Source organism: Maniola hyperantus, chromosome 13 (genome assembly GCF_902806685.2).
Source record: "Maniola hyperantus chromosome 13, iAphHyp1.2, whole genome shotgun sequence".
NCBI lineage: Eukaryota > Metazoa > Arthropoda > Insecta > Lepidoptera > Nymphalidae > Maniola > Maniola hyperantus.
In genome coordinates, this window is record NC_048548.1 from 7,555,486 (window position 1) to 7,582,288 (window position 26,803).

The following is a 26,803-nucleotide window of genomic DNA, read 5'->3' on the forward strand; positions in this document are numbered from 1 at the left end:
ACAATGTCTAGGTCCACTGCATGAGTAGTAGGTACTTGCTATCTTGTACATCTTTCGATGCGTTTCTACAGCTCATTAATTATGCCTTCGTAGCAGCTATACTAGGCTACGAGAAGCTACGATGCTTTGTTCCTGTTACCCAGTTAAGATTCGACGCGCTACGAGAATTATAATATATAATATAGGTACCTGTTGTTTGCCATCTGCTTCACTACATCCCTGGGGCGTACCTGAGTAGAATTCAAGCGCAATCTATGCAAATCCAATACAAACCCCATTTTGCACTGCATTCGTAATCTTGGCATTCCGGCATCAATATGTAAGTATGTAATATGTACCTCTTATAAGCTAAACCCAATCCGCACATGGCCAGCGTGGTAGACTATGGCCAAACCCTTCTCACTCTGAGAGGAGACCCGTGCTCTGTAGTGAGCCGCTTATACGTTGATCATGATGATGATGACTGTAACTACGTATCCCGAAGGCTCGAATGAAATTTTGAAGAGCAGCCCCCCGATTGTGTAAGAATAACCATTTCATGGCTATCGCAATCGTCAAGAAATTCTGCCCTTTGATTGGTTAATTCGCTGTTTACATTTTTTCACAGCCAATCAAAGGGCAGATTTCTTGACGATTGCGATAGCCATGAAATGGTTATTCTTACACAATTGGGGAGCTGATCGATGGAATGTGAGTTTGTAAGTTAATTTTGTGTTGATCGATTAATTAAAGGCCGACGCATACAGATGGAGTGGACTGTGGAGCCTAGTCTTTTTGATAACTTGATGTGTCTTATATATATAGGTAAGTAGTTACATAACTTCAGTCTCAGTACTGCTGTAGGTAGGTGTGGGTGTGCGGGGCGTCACCCCGATTACCATCTCGACTTGTCGCGTAGTTAGCCTACTAAAGAAAAGCCGGTATGTTAAATTAGCATAGTTTGACGATGGCCACGGGCAGCGTGCTCGAGTATAATGAGAATTTACACCTCTTACAAACGCCGCACTGGCAAAGTGGAGCTTTCGGACATGTAGTAGGTATAATCATGCCAGGCTCACTTGGTAATGAGACCCGAGAATATGCCTACGGCGGCAAGTCCCTTCGACGGCACTATTTAAGATACTTATTACGTACTACTAAGGCCATTACGAACGTGCGAAGGGGGTCATAAATCATTACGGTTGTGAGAATGTCGCAGAAGTCGTTATCGATGAAGGCATTGATTTACCGAAGGGGATACCATTCGGACGAAGGTAGTAGGACGCAGGTAAAAAGTATGGGCGCTGTTAATAATCTGTTATCGACTATCGACTAATCCTTTTTTTACTGTTACACACAACACCAGAGCATCAGATTCCAGTTCCATAAGGCCTGTAAGTGCGAGCGAGAGATCTGATAAAAATGATTTATAACCCAGTTCGCACGTTCGTATTGGTCCAACTATAGAACTGGTTAAGAATGCGATAGAAGGAGAGGAGTTTATTATTAGGAGAATATCCATTATCCGCAGCACTGTGCTGAATTGGACTTTATTGCGGTGAGATCCATCTGGACCTGTAAGGTAGGTACCTACTATTAATTAACAGTTTACGTAGCTGAATAGCTATATTTTTGAGCATCTATGCCCAGCAGTGGACGTCTAGCCGGCAGGAAATATTGTACATCGACCTTTAGAAAGAGATGTCAGTTTCGTAGAGCGTTATGTCTCTGACGTTGAGACCGATAAAACGGACACGGAGACAATCACGGAACAGAAAGAACAGTGGAAGTGCAATTCACCAAAATGACTATAGGACTACGAAGTCAAAATCTCTTTCTAAAGTACGATGTACAATATTTCCTGCCGGCTACTGTACCTACTTGTTGTTTGTCACCAAGGTATGTACCTACCTGTTAGGTACCTAGTTACTTAGATTTAACCGACGACAATAAAATAGTTGACCCTACAGTAAAATACTTAAACCTGTAAATCTCTTTAAAACATTTTATTTATGTAGCACCTTGCTGGTATAATACAATTAGATTAGGTATCTTGCGATAGCGCACCAAGCCCGGCGGCCGGAGAAGTAATTTTTATAACATTTCAGTCCGGACCGTAATTTGTGGCCGCTTAGTTTTCCTCTGGGAACTATGCCATCTCCCAAAATGGATGCAAAATGAGTTAACGCGGCCTCGAGAAGTAGGTATCCAACTGGCTACTGCAATGCGTTTTTAGGGTTCCGTACGCAAAGAATAAACATACAGCAGGATGACAGCTGTCTGTCTGTCTGTCCGTGTGTCGCGGGTTTCTAGCTCGTAGACGAAATCAGTTTAAATAGAAGTAAATTAAATATTTTTGATTAAATAGATAGTAAATTAGTAATATATTAATTAAATAGAAAATTCGTGTAGAACGTTGACCCAAAAACGAACATTGAATTAGTTTTTTTTTTATTGACAGCCAATACTACTACCTATATAAGTATGTATTTTCCAGGGAACCCTAAAATAGCGAAGCCCAACTTGCACTTGGCCAGTTTTTTTTGCTTTTTACCTGCTTGAGTAATCTTTACGTTTACCATCTCTCTTAGTTAAAGGAAATTGCTATGTACCAACTTAGGTAGAGGTAAGTGGTTTATCCTTCCTAAGTATATTACGCGACAGGTCGAGATGGCGATTAGAGTATAAGGCACGGGGACGACACCCGCACGTCACCTGCGCTATCACGCACCGGATTAGCGGCTGTGCGGCGGGGTGGGGACGCCCCGCACAGCCTCCGCGCTAGCCGGGTGTGGGAAAGCGCGGGTGTGCGGGGCGTCCCCCGATTGCCATCTCGACTTATCGCGTACTCTATTATTATACTAGGGTTGTTGCGGATATATTTTGAAATCCGTGAATGTGAATGCGGATTATCAGAAGTTCACATCCGGATGCGGATGTCTGAATTTATGCGAATATCCGTAACACCCCTATATTATAATTTATACTATGATATGTGTAGGTACTACACAATCGACAGGTCATTACTGGCGGTCGCGCAACGAGTTCCTCTCCGCGACCGCTTGTTTCCGCAATTTGATATTGTGTTGGCGTGCGGTGTAGTTTCTGAGATATTTCGATTGCCCACCTACTCCTATGCTCAAATAGCCCCGCTGTACCCTACCTACAGGCAAAGCCGCACGGCAAGCGATTTAGCGTTCCGGTACGAGAAAACAGTAGTATCGCGACGACACGTTACCTGCCGCTGCTGACTGCAGTCGGCTACGGACTTGTACCTTTACTTCACTAGACTTTTGCCACGGTTTATGCTTTTATGGGTTCTAAATTCTAATAACAAAATACAATTCTGTTTTACGTTTTTATTCATATACATATTCGCATATAAAAATTGTCTAGTGAGACTATCTAACAATTAGATCTAAGCAAATTCATATAAGTAGTATTCAGGAGAAAAATAAAATGCAATAATTAATATTATATTACATAAATTATTTTATTAAGTTACACAATATAATATCTATTTATTTTATTTTTAAAATAATCAGTTAACCACAATTATAGTTTGTTTAATAAAATAAAAAATGGTAAATTATTTGTTTACAAAAGTAATGAATATTTGAATCAATCTCATATTTTACACTGATAAAATTTATACACCAATTAAGTATAAAGACGGGACACAATGACTCCTCCCGCGCCCTTTACCTCTATGGGTCAACTGACATCTCGAAAGTACGTTTCACACTTAAATTAAGGACTAAAATAGTACTTTTGACATGAAATTTAACACAGTAAGTTAAAATGGTGTGTGAGGAGTTAAATTTAACGCGTTATACACATGTATGCGTAATTAACATTACATGGATTACAAATACATGGAGTAGTTGTTCAAAATCGACTTTATTGAATAAAAAAAAATTGATATTATTTTTATTTGTATCTAGACATTATTTAAAAAATAGAAATGTATGTATTAAAAATTGCACACTTTCTTCCCGTTTGTTGCTTTGTACAAAATAACACAACAAACTTATAATATTAGTAGAAACAACGTTGTCAATATTTCTTAACTGTTTCAATATCCCAATCTTGACGCTTACTTTTATGAAACACAAATAGATTCCAAAATAAATTCCAACAATAATTTATTGTGCAGTAGAAAATCTACCAAATTGACATAATCGACGCTGTAGTCAATTTATTATAATAATCTGCTAAACATTAGTAGGATTTTAAAGTAATATCAGTTTCTACCAAAATGGTAGAAAATGGCAGTCAATTAAGTGGACAGTTATTAAGTTTACTTTTCTAATTAGTTAAAAATTGGTATAACTGCAATTTTTTGGTTGTCAACAATGCTAATTTTAGAAAACAAATAGGTACTTTTCATAATTTGGATAAAGGATCTAAGAATTCGAAAGCGACCGCCGAATGAACAAAATGATGGCAATCCAGTTAACTAATGGTGAGTACTTCTACCTGTGAACAAAAAAAGACAAAATTCAATGTAGTCCGTAAAAAATTACTTCTCACGTGCCATTTTAACTCTATGGGTCAACTGTCATGTCAAGAGTACGGTTCATCTTTAAAATAAGGACTAAAATCGTACTTTTGAAATGAAATTTGACACAAAGTTACAATTATACATACATTTGCGCTTCGTAAAATGGCTTTATTTCATCACTTAAAAACTATATAATGTGTTTCATAACCGACAGATAAACTGTATCTGATGGATAAATTTGAATTTGAAAAAATTGTCATAATGTCAAATGTATTCGTTAGATAAAGTTTATCAGGAGATTGTTAAACAATGTACTAAGTATAACATTTCGATCATATGCCTCGATCTATATTAGAGCCTGGTCAGTTTTACCTTACAAGTGAATTTACTAGTAATAGTAGAAAATACAAAAGAAGAAAACCTTACTTTTTCTTTGTCGTCGCTTCTTTAGCAATCTTCTCCGCCTCGCGTCGCTTGGCCACCTCTTCTTTCTGCTGCTGGATGATGGGAAATCGCGCGAGGTCCACTCGGGCCTGATCAGTTTTACCCTCCGCATGAACTTACTAGTAATATCAAGAAAGGGAACCTTACTTTATCTTCGTCGTCGCTTTTTTAGCATTCTTCTTCTCCTTGCGGCCCGCTTCGCTGTCTCTTATCTCTGCTGCTCTGATGGCAAAGTGCGCGAGGTCACTCGGGCCTAATCAGTTTTACCCTCTGCATGAAATTACAAGTAATATCAAAAACGGAAACTTTCCTTTTCTTTGTCGTCGCTTCTTTAGCAATCTTCTCCGCCTTGCGTCACTTTGCCGCCTTTTCTCTCTACTGCTGGGTGATGGCGAGCCGAGCAAGGTCCACTCGGGCCTGATCAGTTTTACTGTCCGCATGAAATAACTAGTAAATACCAAAAGAAGAGAACCTTACTTTTTCTTCGTCGTCGCTTCTTTAGCAGTCTTCTCCGTCTCGCGTCGCTTGGCCGCCTCTTCTCTCTGCTGCCGGATGATGGCGAGTCGCGCGAGGTCCGCTCGGGCCTGGTCAGTTTTGCCCTCCGCGTGCGCTTTCTGGTAAGCCGCTGCTGCCCGTTGCCTTTCAATTTCTTCTCGCTCACGCCTAGAATAAAAATAAATACTTGATGTTATATAAGCAAGAAAGCTTGTGATATTGTGGTCTGTTGCCGTTATATCTGACTACATGATGCCCGCAACTTTGTCCGCGTGGATTTAGGTTTTTTAAAATCGTGTGGGGTCTCTTTAATTTTCCGGGATCAAAATAGTAGCCTATGTCCTTCCCCAGGATTTAAGATATCTCTGTACCAAACATCGAAATCAAACAGATGGGCTGTGAAAAGCTAGCAAACAGACTGACAGACATACTTTCGCATTTATATAATTACTAGATGATGCCCGCGACTTCATCCGCTAGAATTTAGGTTTTTAAAATCCCATAGGAACTCTTTGATTTTCTGGGATCAAAAGTAGCCTATGTCCTTCCCCAGGATGTAAGCTATTTCTTTACCAAATTTCATGGAAATCGGTTAAACGAATGGGCCGTGAAAAGCTAGCAGACAGCCAGACAGATACACTTTCGCATTTATAATATATATAAACTAGCTTCTGCTCGCGGCTTCGCCCGCGTGGCTTACAGGAAACAAATGGCATTTTTTTTGGCAAAAACATAGGACTTTCTTTTAACCTTTTAACCCTCATTTTACCCCTTTAGACCCGTAAGATTTGCGTAAAAAATCTTAGCTTTCACCCACCTCTAGGACCTACCTTCCAAACTTGCCCTATTTTACCACATATAAGGGGGATTTTTCAAAACAACTTATACAGATTTTTTATTATTTAAAGCTGACGACCTAAAATAATATGTGGATTTCAGGTCTGTAACTTTAAAATCATAGAACTTTCATATAACCCCCCACCCCATTCCACCCGCTTAGGGAAGGATTTTCTGAAAACCGTTTCTTAGCTGACACCTAAGTCTTAAAAAGAACCTACTTTCCAAATTTCAAGTTAATTAATATTAATAAAACTTTCCCATACAAACTTTCATCCCCTATTTTACCACCCTTAAGGGGAGATTTTCCATAATAACTTCTACATGTTTTTATTATTTAATAACCTAAATCCCGAATTTTATGTATCTATCTTTAAAAACATAAGACTGATATAACCTTACACCCCCATACAGACACCTAAGTTTTATAAAGAACCTACTTTCCAAATTTCAAGTTCATTAACAATAATAAAACTTTCCCTACAAACTTTCATCCCCTATTTTACATATTTAAATTTCATCTCTCTAGGACCAGCGGTTTAGGCTGTGCGTTGATATATATGTCAGTCAGTCAGTCAGTCAGTCAGGACTTTGAATTTTATATATATAGATATAGTAATATAGTATATAGTATTGGATTATAGGAACAGTTAAAAAAACACACTGTATACCTAATTCCATGCGGATAAAGTCGCAACAAACGCTAGTAAACACATCAAATCCCTAAATTGCATAGCAACTCTGTTTAGTATTAAGGTTTACCTGGAAAGTTGAGGTTTCTCTGCTTCTGTGATGGTATTCAAATTGGATAACTTTTTATTCTTCTTAACTACTCGATTGGGATTTTCTACTTCAATGAGGCCAGAGACACCCTTTGCTTTAGTTGGATGCTGAAAGTCATAAAATTACAAACCTTTAATTACAAATTATCTTTGATGTGTAATTTTGTAATAATTGTTTGGCGCAGATGTTTTCATCATCATTATGCTCAACTAATAGACGTCTACTCGTGGGCATAGGTCTCTTGTTGGGACTTCCACACACCACAGTCTTACGCCGCCTGAATCCAACGGTTTCATGACGTTGTCTATCTGCCTAGTGAAACCAGCATAGCTCAACAGGTTGCGATCGGCTGAAGTGGCATTGAGCAGGGCACATAGTTCTAAAAATCGATAGACGTTGGGGTCCCAAAGAGCTAGAATAGCGACTTCGCACCGGTAAGCGCTGCACTGGGAGAACTCATTTCTAAAATAAATGGCCAGATTTTCCATGAATGAGAAAATACCCCTTTTTTAGAAATAAAATTAACACCAGTTTAAACATGACATCTTTTGTACAAAGGGATAAATTATTCTTGTGGTATTATTTTTTGTGGTAGTATTTTTCTTGTCTGTCTGTCTGATCTTCTGACTTAATTTACAATTATCATCGTACTAGTAGCTTATTTTCACAAAATATTCTTAAATTATAGGATAATCTTCTTGGATAATTCATTTCTATTGGTGAAAACTGTACGAAAATCTGTACAGTTCTATCTGAGGTAGTTTGAACAAACACAAATTCAGTGCTGCAGGGGACTTAAATCTATAATATTACTAGATGATGCTTGCGACTTCACCCGCGTGAATGTAGGTTTTTAAATATCTGGTGGGAACTCTTTGATTTTCCATGATAAGTAGGATCAAAAGATCAAATGTCCTTCCCCGAGATGCCAGTTATCTCTGTACCAAATTTTATCAAAATTGGTTAAACGGATGAGCCGTGAAATGCTAGCAGACAGACAGACAGACACTTTCGTATTTATAATATTAGTACGGAAGTATAATCAAAATCAAAAGAACATGAATCTTACATCTTCATCAGAATCACTGTCATCGCTGTCATCTGAGCCAGATTTATTTCCTTCAGATTCTTCTTCACTAGAGCTTTCATCTCCATGTTCCTTTCTCCATCTGAAATAAAAAAATAAATATTATAAAACTTAATAGTTTCTTATTAGGTTGGTATTAATGTACTAAGAGCCAGCACCAGGATGTGCCAGACCTTCAGTATTTTATAAAAGCTTTAAGTTTCTCCACGTATTGTCCCCAACACAGGGAAGTACTATCAGCAACTATTAAGTTTGGATCATGATGGCTTTGGAAGATAACAGGATTACTTTTAAACTAATTACAGGTAAACTTTTAAACTTTGAGTGTCTGGCAGGGGGTTGCCACAAAACTAAGTGTCTGGCAATGCATGACATGATTTTTAATATTATTCCTAAGGTAATATAAATAATTACACTTTAATAATAAGTTTATAAATTACTAGCGACCCGCCCGGCTGTCGCACGAGTAGGTTGTTATATATTTTTTTGAAAATGAAATAATATAGCCTATGTTACTCAGGAATAATGTAGCTTTCTACTGGTGAAAGAATTTTCATGATTGGTTCAGTAGTTCCAGAGATTACCCTCTACAAACAAACTTTACCTCTTTATAATATTATATTAGTATAGATAAGGTTAAAAAATTAAGTTTATAATTTGGTAATACCATCATCATCATCATGATCAACCCATCACCAGTTTACTACAGAGCATGAGTCTCCTCTCATGAGTGAGAAGGGTGACCATAGGCTACCATGCTGGCCAAGCAAGTGATACTTAAATGCATGTAACTTCGAAAAGTTAGAGGCGCATGCCCAGGATTTAACCCTCAACCTTAGACGTTCTATCCAATAGGCAATCACAGCCGTAATAAGTAATATCGAGGATTTGAATACAAGAAAAAATTGCTAAAAGAGAGTGATGGTAAAATCACAGTCATTCAAATATTTTAACTATAATTTTAGGAAACTCATACCGTGAGATCTATGGAGCACACTTTGACTTTGCTCAGATAAACTTTACATTATACTGTCTTGTTTTAACTCTGACATAAGACAAGCAAAGGCAAAGTGTGCTCTAGATTTCGGAATAGTTTATAGAATAAAAACCAGACCTCAACCAACAGGTTTAGAACTCACAACCAAATACTGCTTTTAATACCTAACATGTCTTATGAATTTAACTTTCTTTTGTACAAAAGCACAATAATTAGAAAATTAAGTTGGTAAGTATTACAGAGTACAGACATGAGACTGTGTGTGTGTGTGATTTATGTGAGAATTAATTTTAAACAAGAATAACTAGTCTGACCTAGACTTATAAAAAATAAATGACAAATAAAATTTGTGGCAGGTTACAGTTGCTTTTGTATAATTTTTTCAACCACCACTTACTTTTTTTTCAATTCCTCTTGCTTCCGCTGCTCTTCTAATTCTTCAGGGCTGGTAAACTTACGGTTACGCCCTTTGTGGTTGGTATACTTTCCTGTAATACAAAATAAACAGGTTAAAGACAAGCACATTCTCAATAACATTGTAATACGATATTGAGACGTATGAAAAGGCAAAAGGCTTGCTTACCACGTGGCATGGTTGAGGTAGTTTGTACTGATATTAAGTTTTAAACAAATAATAGATTTCCCTGTAAAGTGGAAAGTTGGGTGGTTTTTCAGTTCAGTACTTAATTAATAATCGACGAATTTAACTTTGACGACTCAATGACACGACCGACACGACATTTTTTTTTTCAGAGGCACAGACTATAGAATAGAACCAAAATCATAGACAACGCGACAGTTTTTTCGTGAGCTTCTTGGCATTGGATTCTTGCATGCTTCTTGCTCTGAGTTGCTCATATTCATTTGTGTAGAATCACCTTAATAACCATAAACACAAAACACGTACGGTTTATTCTAGGTCCATGTATGTATGCTATTAGTAAATTGTCTGTGCTGTGTTTCCTGTTCGTGTAAGCTATGAGCACGCTGTTTGAAATATGAATTTTCCCGCGTTCGAAAATAATAATTTCGACGTAATCAATATACCTATATTATAAAAGAAAGTGTACAATGTGCGTGCCGCTAAAACTCAGAAATAAGTCCCAGTACGATCAAGGTAGGTAGTTATATGGTGTGATAGCTCTCTATCCCCCGTCCATGAAGAAGGTTCCCGTTTTTACCTGAAAGGTGTGCTTTTGAAGATATTTAAGGGTTGGAAGTTTCGCCCTATAGAAATTGTTAGAATAGTCAAGAACATTCGAGAGTTTTCGAGAGAATTCCACAGAATATCCCAGATCATTGTAGAGCATTCCAGAACATTCTCGAATGTGCGTCGAATATTCTGGAATCTGGAACATTGTGGACCATTCGAAGAATTTTCTCTATGGGTAAAGCTACCTGCTGATAGGGGTATATAAAATAAGATCTGCAGTGAGTTCGAACGTTCTAGAACATTCTGGAATGTTGTGGAATGTTCGGGAATACACTTACTACGCGGGCGAAGCCGCGGGGCAAAAGCTAGTATACATATAAAAGAAAACGGTGACTGACTGACTGATCTATCAGGGCACAGCTCACACTACTGGACGGATCGGGCTGATATTTGGCATGCAGATAGCTATTAAGACGTAGGCATCCGCTAAAAAGCCCCTAAGAGGGTGAAATAGGGGTTTGAAATTTGTGTAGTCCACGCAGACGAAGTCGCGGGTATAAGCTAGTATTTAAATATTTGCTTATTGGTTGTAGGTACTGGATTAAAGATTAAGTAATTGATTTTGAAAATAATTATCAAAGCTAAAATTTAATTACTTACCTACTTAGTTAAAAAATATGTGGTACCTATGTAGACCATTATTTTCAATTACTTATTAAAATAAAACTTTAACATCGATCATACCATTTAACATTATCACAATAATTAACAATAATTATGTACCTACCTACTCCAAAGAAGTAGTTATTAATAAGTAAATGATAGCATGAAACGTGCAGAAATAAAAATGTTTGTGGATAGCAAGGCACGCATAAAAAATGCTGCGGCTGATTTATCTTGTTTATTTATTAATCACGATTGGAATAACAGTAATTACTTACATACGCTGTACAGTAGGTAAGCATTTTGCGCATTTTTACTTGTATTGATTCTTTTGGGCTTGAAACAACGATCGAGTTTTTTTTAAATATTGTATTTAGGTACCTAGCCTGCAGTCCGCGGTAGCATGATCACAATCCATCCATACTAATATTATAAATGCGATAGTGTGTCTGTCTGTCTATCTGTCTGTCTGTATGTCTGCTAGCTTTTCACGGCTCAACCGTTCAACCGATTTTGATGAAAGGTACAGAGATAGCTTGCATCTCGGGGAAGGACAAAGGCTACTTTTTATCCCGGAAAAGAGTTCCTATGGGATTTTCAAAAACCTAAATCCACGCAGACGAAGTCGCGGGCACATCTATTAAGTAATACGTAGGTACGTAGGTAGATTAGGTACGAGTAGATGTCGTGAGGAAAATGCGAGTGATCTGAGCAGTAGGCCTAGTACAAGCTTATCCTGAACGAAATTCTTTGTCGTGGTCTCACATACGTCTGCTTTATTAATATAAAAGAATGATCTTACAAGTTCTAAATAATGAACTTTAGGTGAACTTACTTAGGAATTTATAGTAATAACTAATTGATATGGCCCTGCTTCTCTCAGGCCTCGGGTGACATATTTGAAAATCCCTTGGGTGTGCAATTTCCAGAATCCCTGGATTCCTTCATTTTTAACCGATATTTTTTCATGGTTATAACTTATTAAGAAACTTGAAAATTGGTCAAATGCGAGTATGACGTGCACGCGAAGGGCTCCGTACCAACGTAAGTATAGGTACAGTAAATCACACTTTTTATTTTATTTTTAAATTTTTATGGTAGCCCTTTGAACTTTTATTATTTGAACATATTCTATTCTATTCTATTTGTTGTCATAGTAGCAATATGTTCTGTGAAAACTTCAATTCTCTACCTATTACGGTTCACGAGATACAGCCCGCTGACAGACGGACGGACGTACTGCGGAGTCTCAGTAATGGGGTCCTGTTGGCAGCCTTCGGGTACGGAACCATAAAAATTACGGTTTTTCATATAAACTTTTTATTTAACCCTTTTGGAGTACCTAGTAAGATCATAAAATTCTATATTTTTAACTGAAAGCCCATACCAATTTTCTTGGATAGGTATACTTAACTGGAAATAAGACGGAATTTTATCAAATACTAGCTAATGCTTGCGACTTCGTCCGCGTGGACTACATAAATTTCAAACCCCTATTTCACCCCCTTAGGAGTTGAATTTTCAAATATCCTTTCTTAGCAGATACATACGTCGTAATAGCTATCTGCATGCCAAATTTCAACCCGATCCGTCCAGTAGTCTGAGCTGTGCGTTGATAGATCAGTCAGTCAGTCAGTCACCTTTTCCTTTTATATATTAAGAAGATTCATCCCACTTAGGCCTACCTAAGTGGGATGAATCTTCTTAATATATAGTGTATTTTCCAAAAATCCTTTTTTAGGAAGTTTCTAACCCAGCGGTACATTGTACTGTACTGTAATAGATCAGCCAGGATATCAGGACAAGTCATTTCATATACAAAACGAGGTTCACGAAAACGATCCATATGTGCCAGATGCTTAAACTCGTACTAAGGGTCCAGTGAACGAAGCATTAATGATTGATACACATCGTAAATTCGCAACATTTGTCGTCTTTAGATATTGTGCGAGGTTAATGACATTTAAGAACTCACGACTGACTCACGATAAGTCTTATCGAGTCTGATGTATGTTTGTAACAGTACAGTTTAAGCTTTCTATAGGTTAATCTACCTAGGTTATTTGTTTCAAGACTTAAAAAAATTTATACATTACTTTACACACAGACATACCTATAGTTCGCGACATGCCGAGATGGCAATCGGAGTATGAGGCGGGGGACGCTCCGCATACTCGCAGGTCACCCGCGCTATTCCCTGCCGGGTTAACGCGGGGGCTGTGCGGGTGTGCGAGACGTCCGCACCCCGATTGGCATCTCAACCTGTCGCGTACTATACCTACATGTTGTGCAGATATAGTACGCGACAGGTCGAAATGACAATCGGGGAAGGAACGCCCCGCACAACCGCACAGACCCTGTGCGGGCGAGCGCCCATGATACCCAGATTGCCATCTCCACCTGTCGCGGACTATACTTACCTAGGTACCTACTTCTATCGATACAAGGCCATGCAAAGACGTGAGGCCCTGTTAGCATTTTGGGCAAACTATACAAAATCACAGGGTCGCTGCAGGGCGATCAATAAAGGTCCAGATTATTTAAAGAAATTGGTCCAATATTGTATTAAAAATAGTAACAAAAACTTTGTATTTATAAAAATAGGGCAATAAATTTAAAACCTTTTAGTACCGTTTTTGCGACCAAAGGTACCGTACGGTAGATTACGTCACTGAATAATAGAGAGCGAGAGCCAGCACGTGCCAGACCTTCGTTATTTTATAAAAACTGAAAGTTTCTCTCCGTATTGTGCCCAACACTGGGAGGAACGTTTGTTTGGATCACGGTGGCTTTGGGAGATAACAGGTTATAAAAATGTAAACAATCTTACGTCAAAGTATAAATTTTTATTTTTTATTTTCTTCAGAATAGTTGTAAATTAGAATTGTATTAGAAATCACGGAATGCATTGTCACTTGTCAGATATTTAGTGTCGTAGCAATCCCCTGCCAGACACCCTTAAACAGGGGGTTGTCATGATGTGTCTGGCAATGTCTGCTGTGATTTCTAATATTTACTATTCTGAAGAAAATATTAAAAAATTGACTTTATATTTTGACGTAAGATTGTTTACTATGATAAAAATTATCCCAAAGCCACCATGATCCAAACAAATGTTCCTCGTAGTGTTGGGGACAATACGCGGAGAAACTTTCAGCTTGTATGAAATAACGAAGGTCTGGCACGCGCTAGCTCTTAGTCCATAAGATAAGATGTCACTGCAAAATTGTACATATATGGGACACCGTATTTTAATTTTTAATCGACGGAGTGGAGTGTTAATCAGCTGTTGTTAATTGGTACAGTTTGGGTTAAAAACACGACATTTCTGAATCGATTGCATGCCGGCCGGTGCCGTTCGACCTTTTTTATTTCACTTATTACAAAATCGCAGGAGAAACTTCCGCGTTGAAATATTTTGCTTTGTCCTGCCTACTGTCAGTGTGTGCCTACGAATTCGACCGTGTAGATTTAGGATTTTAAAAATCCGCGTAAACTCTTCTATTTCGGGAATAAAAAGTGATTTTTATCCGTGTCCGGGATACAAGCTATCTTTGTAGCTTTACCTAGATGATGCTCACGATTTCATCAACATGGATTTACGTTTTTAAAAATCCCGTGGGAATTCTTTGATTTTCCGGGACAAAAGTAGCGTATGTCCGTCACCGGGATGCAAGCCATCTTTGTACCAAACTTCGAAATCGGTTAAACGGATGGACCGGGAAAGGTTTTTTCGCATTTTATAATATTAAGTATGGATTGTTATATCTAGACTTGCGTAAGGTGCATATTATAATGGTAAGTAAGTAGATGTTTATAAAGCTTCAAATGAAGTAAATAAGTTTGTAATAAGTTGTTAATGTAAAATGAATGTGTGAAAAATAAAGATTATTATAGCGTATCCTGTTACAGAAAGCAATTGGTCACCTCGATGTCGATGAGGTTATTGCCGAGTCAAGGTTACTTATTCCGTAGATTACTATGTGAGGCACATTCGTGACCCGAAAACCTAATGTTTTGACGATTTGTCCCCCATATGCGTCACAAAAAACAATCAATGTAAATCTCTAAAAGATTCTACTTACTAACATAGTTTTTGCAAACAATAAAATGAATACTTGTTACTTCATTCACGTGGTCGGATCGTTAAAGAGTTTGGTTGCAAAATTTAATAAATATTTTTTTTCAATTATACCTATACCTATACAAAACTTGCATCAAAACAAGCAATAAATACTTTTAAGTCATCTAATTAGTTCTTGTAACTTGGCAGTATTTGAATCTACAACCCCTTTTTATTATTTTAAATACTGATTGTCGTTAACACCTGCAAATTGCAATCAGCTGTTATTGAAACCCACCTAAAAATCTGTTGTAAGTGTTATATTATTATCCTACTATCCTATGTCAATGTATATTACGTCACGAAGTAGCTCAACATACTTTTGTATTTGTTTTTGCGAATCTCTACGTGTAGAATCTGTCTCCCAAGAAAAAAAATCTACATCTAGGTACGCAGACCAAATAACGGATGACACCTAAGTAGTAATATAAAAACTTAGTAGGTACTTAACGGTTATACATAAAGTGGTTTTTAGTGTTCGTGCCAACCAGGTTTGTGCTAAAATTACGTCATAATATAATAAAATATGATAACAATTTCATAGAGATTAAAACAATGATTTATCTCCAGTCCAGTCATTGTCTTATTGAATTGATTACACAGTATTATACCATTATGTTTACTTTTATGTAAAAAGGTTACCCAAAGCTAAAGCTATACCTACCTTTGTAAATTAATATGCAGACGATATAATTGCGCAGCGCTTAAAAAAATAAGATCAAGACGAGTTTTATTCACAGAGATGAAAAACTTAATTAGGAAATGGATAAGAGGAAACCATTGTACCTACCAAAAAAAGTTCAAGCTATACATACTTAGGTACGTGGTAATTACCGAGTACCTATGCATAGTTTGAATTTTTATTGCTTTGAACAATCCTCTAAGTTATTTTGCGACATCTGTAACTTCCTACAACCTGACACGGTGCCGGGCATTAAGCCTCCTCGGCTGACAAGAGAGGGATGGCTTGGTTCGCTCCGTTGATGCAAATAATTAATTAAGTTATAATATTAATCATTCAGAGTGATATACTCGTAAGCGCTAGGCGTAAGGTAAATTATTTTGGCGATTCAAAAGCACGTTTAAAGTTTACTTGAATAAAAATACAATAATATTCTATTATTTCTATCCTATAAAAGGTGTTAGGGAGTCGGACATAATATACGTAGCTCTTAGGGACGGTTTAGGTAGACAGAACCGGTGAATACCTTACGTGCACATAATTATGTCTCCTGTCTAAGTTTGAAAGATCTACACAGGATATCTAAAGCTGGTTACTAAGTAGGTACGTCATAAAATGAAACAAAAAAGTCCGAGCCACGTCTCAACATTATTTTATTAACCTGTGATTTGGCAAGATAGATTTGGTCGCAATAGCTATGGGTTCTTAAATTACCTTGGTATAATAAGAATTTCGCTGCTTATAAATTATATTTCTTAGGGCCTGCGCAGACGAGGGACTAATTGTTCGCGGAACGCAAAAGTCCGTCATCTTTTATTACGGTTTTTGATTCTTCACAGTAGTACTAGTGCAATCGTGTGCTTTATGAATGTATAGCCAACCAAACTTAGTTTGGCTCATAATTGAATATTAACCAATCAAACTCATTAATGAAATTTTGTAGATAGATACGGATGAAACTAGATATTTTTGCGGAAATCTGGTAACACACAGATACAGCTAAGTATTATTAGGTTCTAGAATGTAAGGACAAAATTCATTGAGTTTGATGCTAATATTATTCAAATAATAAATATTAAACTAGTTTGTTTCAAAGGATTGTATGGAAAGCGCTAGAGAGCGCGCCATTATTATGCTACCCACCGTTCCACTTGTCGTTTGTCGTTTTTCGCTTGATGTTCCAGTGGCAGTACATTTTGACACAATATCGGTTTCCGACGAGTGTGAATAGCTTCATATAAAAAAATTCTGCCACTGGAACATCTGATTTAAATCCGGTCCCGACAAACGATAGTGGAAACGGTCGTAAGGTATTTCTTATAAGACTAGTGATAATTTTTTGCTATCCATGGATAACAATAGTGCGACGTGTGCGTAGGCCTTTACCTTCTGCTAATGTAGGTAAATGGTGAAACAGTAGATTTAAGTACCGTAAAATCGCACAAAAATATGTTAGTAAAGTAAGTAAGTATTCGATAAGTTGATGAAAAATTACTGATAATGGTGTTAAACAAAATCCCCTGGTGGGTGAGTAAAATTTTAATGATGCCAACATAAACGTCACCAGGATATATGAGATAACGGCATGTCATGGAAAAAATTGATTGCGAAGGTATTTATTTAGATAACCGTGATTAAGTAAGTTACGGTCTTTTACATTTCCGACCGAAAACGATATTCTTTATTAGAACTTACGCAGGCAGTTAGGTTGTTGGTTAGGTGTTGCTGAATAATGAATTCCTATCACCACAAAAATATCCGTCTCCTATCCTATTTTAAAATCAGTGTAATAGATAGGTTGTCGATGACTACTGACCATGGATCTCCTCTCAGAATGAGAAGAGTTTGTCTACCACACTGACCAAGTGTGGATCGGCAGACTTCACCACACTTTCGAAAACATTATGCAGAACTCCATCCATCCAGAGGTATCCATGTTTTCTCACTACGTTTTCTTTTACCGTTAAAGCACATGATAACTGTTTAAAACGCACATATTATGTCTAACTCCGAAAAGTTAGAGGTTCGTGCCAGGGATAGAACCCCGGACCCCCCGACTAGGAGGCCGATTTCTTAATTACTGGGCTATCACCGCTATACTGATAGTGACAGTGATTCTGATTACAGTATATTTAAGTTAATACTTAGATGATTATTTAAATTTATCGACTAACAATCATATTTTGGGGCCATGGAAATTCCTTTGTCCTTAAATATGCAAAGTTGTTTTGATTCTATGAAAGATAGACACGCTATGTAATATCTACCTGCCTGTAAGTTCAAAAAACATTTGTTGCTATTTGTAGTGCAATAAAAAGTGTTAAATAGCCGACGATCCTGTCCTACGGGAATAAAAATGCACCCTAATTGGCCATTCTGTAACGTGCTATTCTTATTAGCCATAAAGGTACGATGTGTTAAAGGTACGATGAGTATAAGAGGCGTAGGATCTTGGTCGCGCGTTCATACATAGTTAAAAGCCTTCTTGGTGCAAGGACACAGCCCCTAGCCATTTTCAATCCAGCGCGCACGCGTGAAAGTTTCGTAGCGGTCCTTCTTTTAAAAATTTATTGCAGTTTTTAAAAATATTTTTTGAAAATATTTTTTTAAATTCTTAGTGCAAGTGTGAAGGTCAACAGTGTGTCGTGGAAAATTAAGTAAGTTTTACTTTTTTTTTTACTTAATTCGCTATTTCGTAAAAATACTACTCAGTAGCTACCTAGTAGTAGTAGCACGTAGTATATTGAAGTGAGATCCCGTTGAAGTCTTTTACTCGCACAATCATGAAAACTAAATCAAAGCATAAGCCATATTGATTGAAACAACGTAAAATTATAGCTACATCCTTTACTAATAAATAATACTTAGTCTTAAATTAACTCTAGTTACTTATGTTATTTTATAGTTATTTTGATGAACTAAATGTTTAATTACATAATTGTAAAAACATCTGCAGCTATCTCAGAAAAAACTCACCCCTACCTGACATGTAACTTAACTAAATAGCTGTCTATAAAAAGTTAACTAAACTTGGAGACTAGTTATTATGATCGTAAACAACTGGACAAAAAAAACTTAATAACACCTGGACAGTCCGTGTTATCGTTTGGGTAGGCTACTGTTTCGCAAATAAGTGATCAATAGCACCTTCATCACGTATTATAACAATTACAGTAGGGACTTAACGTATAAAGATGTAATAAGCCCTTGTCAACTCAATTTTATTCACATGAAGACGCTTTCCAAAGATTTGAAGACGGGACATTAAACCCTGTAATTTTCAAATTCATTATCATCTGCATAATCATGATCAACCCATCGCCTCGCCGGCTCAATACAGAGGACGGGTCCTATCACAGTGGGAAGGGTTTTGGTCGGACGCTCGCCAAGTGCGTATTGACTGACTTCACACACCTTTGAGAACATTATGGAGAACCATCAGGGATGCAGGTTTCCTCACGATATGTTTTACTTCACCGTTAAAGCAAGTGATATTTTTAATTAATTTTCAAATTGGAAGAAGTAAAGTACCTATCAGTTATGTTGTTATCTGTATTAAAAGCAGGTAACTACTACATTTTGAATGGATTTTCAGTCAATAAATTAATATTGCAACTTAGCAGGTTATATGTAGCACTTTTTCTATTAAGACCAAAAGACTATAGGAATATAGGTATACTTGGTAGGTACGCGACAGGTTGAGATGGCAATTGGGGTATGAGGCGGGAGGATGCCCCGCATACCCGCACGTCAGCCACGCTCGCCCGCACCGAGATAGCGCGGGGGCTGAGCGGGTGTGCGGGGTTTTTTTTTTTTTTCAGATACAAGTTAGCCATTGACTGCAATCTAACCTGGTGGTAATTGATGATGCAGTCTGAGATGATAGCGGGCTAACCTGGAAGGGGTATGGCAGTTTTTATTAAACCCATACCCCTTTGGTTTCTCCACGGTATCGTACCGGAACGCTAAATCGCTTGGCGGCACGGCTTTGCCGGTAGGGTGCTAACTAGCCACGGCCGAAGCCTCCTACCAGACCAGACCAGAAATTTAGAAATTATAAAATTCCAAACCCCTGCCAGGAATCGAACCCGGGACCTCCCACTATTAAGACCACAGCGCTCACCACTGGGCCAGGGAGGTCGTCAAAACTGTATAGTACCTATAGGTACCTACTGATTTCTGCAAGTCTTCTCTCCTATCTTGTTCCACATAAATTCGCTTTGTCGTTAGCAAATAAAGGAGTTTTCCCACTGCACCGCCGATGGTGATAGTTACACGGATAGCGATGTAAGCGGCTCATGTTAATTCAATTGCCATTGCTCCGAGCTCGTTACCGAGATAAATCGCTTGTCGACAACTTTAAAGGGGCATTCTTTGCATGTAAGTAATTCTTTCTTTTCAATATATACAGACTGTTCTGTTATTCCGCAGATCGAATTCGAAAATCGTGAAACAGTCCGGTATACTACTGCATGACACTGTCATGACACTCCTACATCAACGATATGATATTCTATGTCAATGTCCTACATAGGTCTTCACCCATTTGTTATTCAATGCTTGGGGGTAAAATGATTCATTAAAGAACACCTTTTTGTCTGGTTGCCTATCAAAATTTGAACTGAAGTGATTTTTAAAATTTGGATAAGTTTTCAATAATTAACCCATCTGCAATGACATGTATGTAATAATTATATTGATGGAGTACTACACCATTGTCATGCTACGTTCATATTACATGGCGGCAAGCATGGCGTATACAATTCGTTCTCGGTGATGAGTAAGACAGGTGCTTTAAAACGCACGACAGTAGAAGAAATAGTGCTCTTCAATTAATGTAAGCCAAGATGAATGATGATAAACATCAGATAACCGAAAGTTCGACCACAAATTCAAAGTCAAAGTTAAATCATTTATTCAGATTTGCAATATAATGATGTAGTAGTGATAATTAATTACATAAACTTAAAACTAAAGCTACGAGGGTACAAAACGTGCCCAGGTCTGGGAGGGGCTACAACAAACTAATTAAACTCTCAATAATCCTAATCATTCCTATTCATTCCTAATCATTGTTAGTAAATGTGGAGATGTGTCTTGATAACTCATCTAAAATAAAAGAATTAAGAAAAACTAGTTAGGTAAACGGTAATTAGGTATGACGACTTGATAGATACAACACAATAGGACATTTTTATTGAATTTGAATATTATTTTCTTTGTTGTAAAAATCCCTAAGCGTAACGATCTGATATAACCTAACTTAACTACCTAATCGACAAATTAAGTAGAAAAATAAAATACGTACCTACTATCCTACCTAAATGGTACCTGCGTTTTGAGGACGCCTAAAGTTGTTCCTATTGTATTAAAAATCTCCAAGTTTTTCTTCACTTCATAAAATATAATATATATAGATACCCAGAGAGTTGACTATTACTAGAGCAGCAATATTCCACAAAATGTCCCAACCTGGCGATTTCCAAGTTCCTTTTTTTGTTATTCAGAAAATTTTCGCTGGACCTCTTTTAATATGTTTCTCAATAATTGTATCGATATCTTTATATTAGTAAAAAGCAACTTTTACGGTAATGTAACAATAGAGTTATAGAGATGAACAGAATTATAATAAATATATGATGACTTAAAAACGTTTATTAGTTCATCGTTTGGAAACCTCTAGTACGCAACAGAAAATATTGTACATCGACCTTTAGAAAGAGATAGCGGTTTTGTAGAGCGTTGTCTCTGTGGTTGAGACCGACAAAACGTCACATAGGTATGAGTGACAGAGACAGCGCTCTACAAAACCGAAATCTCTAAAGGTCGATGTACAATATTTCTTGCTGGCTATTGTACCTACGGTCCTACGGATTTGAAATCTTTAGATGGTGGCGCTTTTTTGAAGCCTGATTTCTGAGGCTTGCTACTCTATGTTCTTACTCAATGGGTATGCCTACCCATCATTACGTCTCGCCACGATTTTGTATTTGTGGTTACTATTCCATCTCCGTTGTCTATTATTTGGACAGTGCAAAAAGTCAGTTCATATTTTTCAAAGATTTTGCTCTCAATAATCCATTTTAATGGAAGGTTTTGTTTTTGCTTACCGTTTAAATATGAAGTTTAATTCCATGTTATAGTTATAAATGTTTGTACAAAAGTATAATGTAATAAATAATAACTAGGTATTATCTATTCATTGGTAGGTAATTACATTAAGATTGCGAGATTAGGTTGTAATCAAAATCGTCGATCGTAATATCATATAGCAATTGATAAGATACACGATAGGTACATTGTAATACGTCAATTTAGTATACACACTAGCTGATGCCCGCGACTTCGTACGCGTGGATTTAGGTTTTTATAAAATCCTGTGGGAACTCTTCAATTTTCCGGGATAAAAAGTAGCCTATGTCCTTCCCCGGGATCAAGCTATCTCTGTACCAAATTTCGTCGAAATCGGTTGAACGGTTGTGCCGTGAAAAGCTAGCAGACAGACAGACACACTTTGGCATTTATAATATTAGTATGGACTAGCTGATGCCCGCAACTTCGTCCGCGTGTATTTAGGTCTTTAAAAATCCCGTAGGAACTCTTTGATTTTTCAGGGATAAAAAGCAGCCTATATCACTCTCCAGGTCTTTAACTATATCCATGCAAAAAAATCGCGTCGATCTGTTGCACCGTCGCGGCGTGATTGAAGGACAAACCAATGTTCTTGACCGGGATACAAGCTATATCTGTACTAACCAAATATCGTAAAAATCGGTTAAAAAGGATGGACCGTGTAAAGCTAGCAGACAGACGGACACACTTTCGCATTTATCGATGCTGTGATAAAATTATTTCATTAGGTACCTATATTGGCAATTTGTAAAGTCTTTCAGCACATGAGAATAATATAGGTACCTATAACAAACAGAAACCATGTGGATGTAATTTTTTAGAAAACTGAATAAATAGCTATAGTAAAGTTCAGCAAAGTTAAATGAATAAGTACAAAGTGTCCCATAGGTGCATACTACATACCATTCCATATTAGGAGCTACGAGGAAGATTGACAGATCAAATAGAATTTGCAAGTTCACGATTTTAGCAAGATAACATTGTTCAATTCAAATTGAGGTCCTTATGTAGGTAGCTGGTTCCCCTTGCGTTTCCTTATAGCCACATGTGTACCTTATAGGTTCGCGAGAAGATTAATGCCAATATCTATTATATAACCATTTAAGCAATGTACCTACAACTTTTAACAAATATCCTACAGGCTGCCCTTCTATACGCATTTCATGTTTCGCCCAGTCGCCCTACTACTTAGTTACTTCATGACAAATGTAGAAATCAACTACCTACTCAAATAACTTTGTCGTAAAAAGTCATTAATAACTTTTGACTATTCCCACATTCAGGCGTACTCAGTCGCAAGTTTGTCCGCGTGTATTTAGATTTTTAAAAATCCCGCGGGAACTCTTTGATTTTCAGAGATAAAAAACAGTCACTCTCCATGTCTTTCAATATACCCATGCAAAAAAATCACGACGATCTGTTGCTCCGTTGCGAGTTGCGACGTAAATGAGGGACAAACCAACAAACATACACACTTTCGCATTTATAATATGGGTAGATACCTTAATCCATAAGCTAAAACTTAACAGAGAAGATCAAAGGCAAAAAGCGTGAAAGCTTATTTTTTGAGAAGGGTCGTATTAAACTCAGCGATAAAACGCGACAAGACACTGTAGGATTAGAATCATATTAGGTACCTATTAAGACAAGATAAAGACGATCGTCTTTGAAAAAATCCAAATCATATTTAAAAGAACGAGCACGTAAATTAAAGGTAAAATATTAAAAAAAATACTGTATAATATATGCCACGGTACCTCCATGACCTGCTACGATGTGTAGCGCAAATCAGTGATAATGTCTGTAACCACGAAAATACAGTCGCTTAATAATAGTCCAAAAACTAATGAAATACATGGAAAGACGCAGCCTTGGAAGACCTCGCACTGGGTGGACAGACAACGTCAACGAGTCGCAGGGAGTCGCTGCATTCAGGCGGCGTAAAATGGTGGTGTGTGGAAGTTCCTACAGAGAACTATGTCCAGCAGTGTATGTCTATCGGTTTATAATGATGATGGAAAGGCAGCCTATATAGCCTGTAGTAGCCTTCAGGCACAGAATATGTAATTGCTTCAGGTACCAGTCTAGTAACTACCAAGATCTATTAAAGTGCCCACTGTAAACTGATTGAGTTTAGCAAATGCAAAAATTATGATAATGAATTGGAAGACATTTGTATCAATATCAGATATTATGGACACATGCAAACCACTTTTTAGCAACTTACGCTGCAGGCATAAGCCCATCTAAGGAACTTTTTATTCCCTGCCTTTTTTTACTTTACCTACTGTGTCTGTAGGCTGTAGCTCGGTACACGTAATAAAAGGTATAAAAATATAAGATAGATAATATAGTGCGTCGTCAACATTGAATACCGACAAACCAGTTGGATTGCCAGTTATCAAGATGCGTTGAACTTAAGGGTTGCCATAATAAACTATAGGGATTTTAATGGAATGAGTATCCAGAGCAAGATCAGAATAGTAGTTACTGGTTATTTCATATACCTACCTACTTTTATATCTGCATTATGTTTTTTGTTATATCTTCAGCTCTTCGTGAGAACATGCTCAATATTATGTAATTATAGAAGCTTTGTATATTATAATGATAGCATAAGTTATCAAATCCATTCTCACATTGTTTTTTCTCTCTTTATATGGTTTGGATTTAAGTAGCATGCAAATTATTATTAATTAGGTAAAATAGCTGTAGCCAGGAATAGATTTCGGGGGGTTTGTTATCAGGGCCTTTCGATTTGTCGTAAGATAGAATTCAACGACAACAGGAGTGCTTGCGAGGCGAGCGCATTTTTTTTTATTTCAGTACTGAAAAGGGAAATAAACTGAGCCACAACAAAATTTTACGTTTTAAAGCACCTTTTAAATGAGAAAGGTAGTGAGATGAAATCCTTATCCATACTGAAGGGTGGTACACATAGGTTTTTTATTTCAGAAAATCAAAGACGGATTTGCTCCGAATTTTTAAAAACCTAGGTAAATCCATGTGGCTGAAGTTGGGGCAATAATCAATATAATATTATGTTGATAATCCATTCCATACAAATAAATGCGAAAGTGTGTCTGACTTTTTATCCCGGAAAGTTAAAGATTTCTCACGGGATTTTAAAAACCTAAATCCACGCGAACGAAGTGGCGGGCATCATCAAGTTTGATATATTTTTAATTTACATATTTTTTTATATTTACAATTTTTAATTCTTTTCCCCTCACGAGGAAAAATAATTAAAAATTGAAATCCATGCAAACTTAACTTAGTTACTAAACTTGCGTTACAAAAGCGAGTTTTCAATAAAGTTATTTGAAAATAATTATCATTTGTAGAACACTAAGGATTTTCCTGCTTGGCGACCCTGTTTGAACCTCAGTATAAACGGTACCATCGAACAATGGGCAAATAGTGGTGATAGTTCATTCATCAATGTGAACTACACGTCAGATTACATCGTGTTTGTCATTTGTTTTAATTTAAGTATTGGGAATTTTATCTCTTCACTTAATTTGAGATTTATGTCGGGTGATGGTTATTTAACAAAAATGAAATATTTGCCGTTTGAATTTGCAATCTTTTTTGCAATTTTAAAATTATGGACCTATTCTATATTTATTTATTAGAGTTTGATCGTCTGTTACGAGCAGGTAATAGGTACTTATACCTAAGCCAACGAATGGCGGAGGAGGTACCTACCTACGTGGTTGCGTGATGTCGTGAAGTCCTCTGTCCAGCAGAGGCTAAAGCTGTTAAGAATGTTATAACCACAGCATAGCACAGACCAATGTGAGAAAAGTTCGTCGTTGGGCTAACCATTTGATATAAATACCTTAGGTAAATACCTATCAGCTGATGGCATTCTATTTCTAACATAGAAAAAATATCAGACCCCCTCAAACAGCCAAGTGCTAGTCGCAGTCGCTCAGAGGTTCCGTACCTCGTAAAAGATTATGTACTTTTTTTAAATTTAGTGGCTATTTTGAAATTCTTATTATTTATTGTTTTTTCGGAAGTTTTGGGTTCATTATCATCATCATGATCAACCCATCGCCGGCTCACTACAGAGCACGGGTCACCTCTCAAAGTGAGAAGGATTTGGCCATAGTCTACCACGCTGGTCATGTGCGGATTGGTAGACTTCACACACCTTTGAGAACATTAGGTATGGAGAACTCTCAGGCATGCAGGTTTCCTCACGATGTTTCCCTTCACCGTTAAAGGAAGTGATATTTAATTAGTAAAAGGCACATAACTCCGAAAAGTTAGAGGTGCGTGCCCGGGATCGAACCCCCGACCCTCGATTAGAAGGCGGACGTCCTAACCACTGGGCTATCACAGCTGGGTTACACACAGGGTTCATTATACCTAACGATATAATTACATCATAACTTAAGGTATTAGCAATACATTACAATCTGAACCCACAAATTCAAAACGTAACCAGCTGGAGTTCGCGTGCAATCCTAATTCACTTGTCTTTTTTTTGTGAAACGAGTAAGGTACTTTCGTTGAGTTATTTAATACCATCTTTTACCATCGACTTTGTAGGCTTAGCTTGCCTTCTTAATATTTGCTTGTTAGCAGCTTCGCAAATTGCAGTAAGTAGGTACTTATTTGTTGCAATGACATTGTTCAAATACCATTTCTAATCTACTCTATATAAGTAAAAAACACAAAAAATGTTTCTACTTGTGTCCGTTATAGACTTTGAAACTATCCAACCGATGTGCCCCAAACTGGTTTCATTAGAAAAGCAATAATGCGAAGATTCTCTTAGACCAATAAATAAATGAATCAGGCATTTTTTAGCATAGTAGCACACGCCGGTAATCCGCTAGTTTAGAATAGAGATTTTTTTGTACCGGACACAATATTATGTAATTATCTCGAGTAAGACCAAGGCAACGCTAAT

The 26,803-nt window shown here is 37.2% G+C and overlaps 2 protein-coding genes across 3 annotated transcripts in view; one reads left to right on the forward strand and one right to left on the reverse strand.

Moving 5' to 3' along the window:
- Positions 1 to 3,447: 3,447 nt before the first annotated feature.
- On the reverse strand, positions 3,448 to 9,869 carry LOC117987391 (28 kDa heat- and acid-stable phosphoprotein-like). 2 transcript variants are annotated; one of them, XM_034974396.2, is made up of 6 exons: positions 9,710 to 9,869; positions 9,524 to 9,614; positions 8,112 to 8,211; positions 7,022 to 7,149; positions 5,405 to 5,590; positions 3,448 to 4,458 (listed from the first exon to the last, which is right to left on the reverse strand). In XM_034974396.2, exons 1-6 carry the CDS (start codon positions 9,717 to 9,719, stop codon positions 4,455 to 4,457), a joined length of 519 nt encoding a protein of 172 aa, XP_034830287.1. In that variant the 5' UTR covers positions 9,720 to 9,869; the 3' UTR covers positions 3,448 to 4,454. The 2 variants fall into 2 exon arrangements, with proteins under 2 accessions (XP_034830287.1, XP_069358565.1); XM_069502464.1 differs by having other exon boundaries at positions 5,400 to 5,590.
- Positions 9,870 to 18,232: 8,363 nt separating this feature from the next.
- The window catches only part of Mur89F (Mucin related 89F), a 31,277-nt gene continuing 22,706 nt past the window's right edge, over positions 18,233 to 26,803 (forward strand). The window contains exon 1 of the mRNA XM_034974935.1: positions 18,233 to 18,404. The gene's annotated coding sequence lies outside the window, so the exon portion shown is untranslated. The remainder of the gene's footprint in view (positions 18,405 to 26,803) is intronic.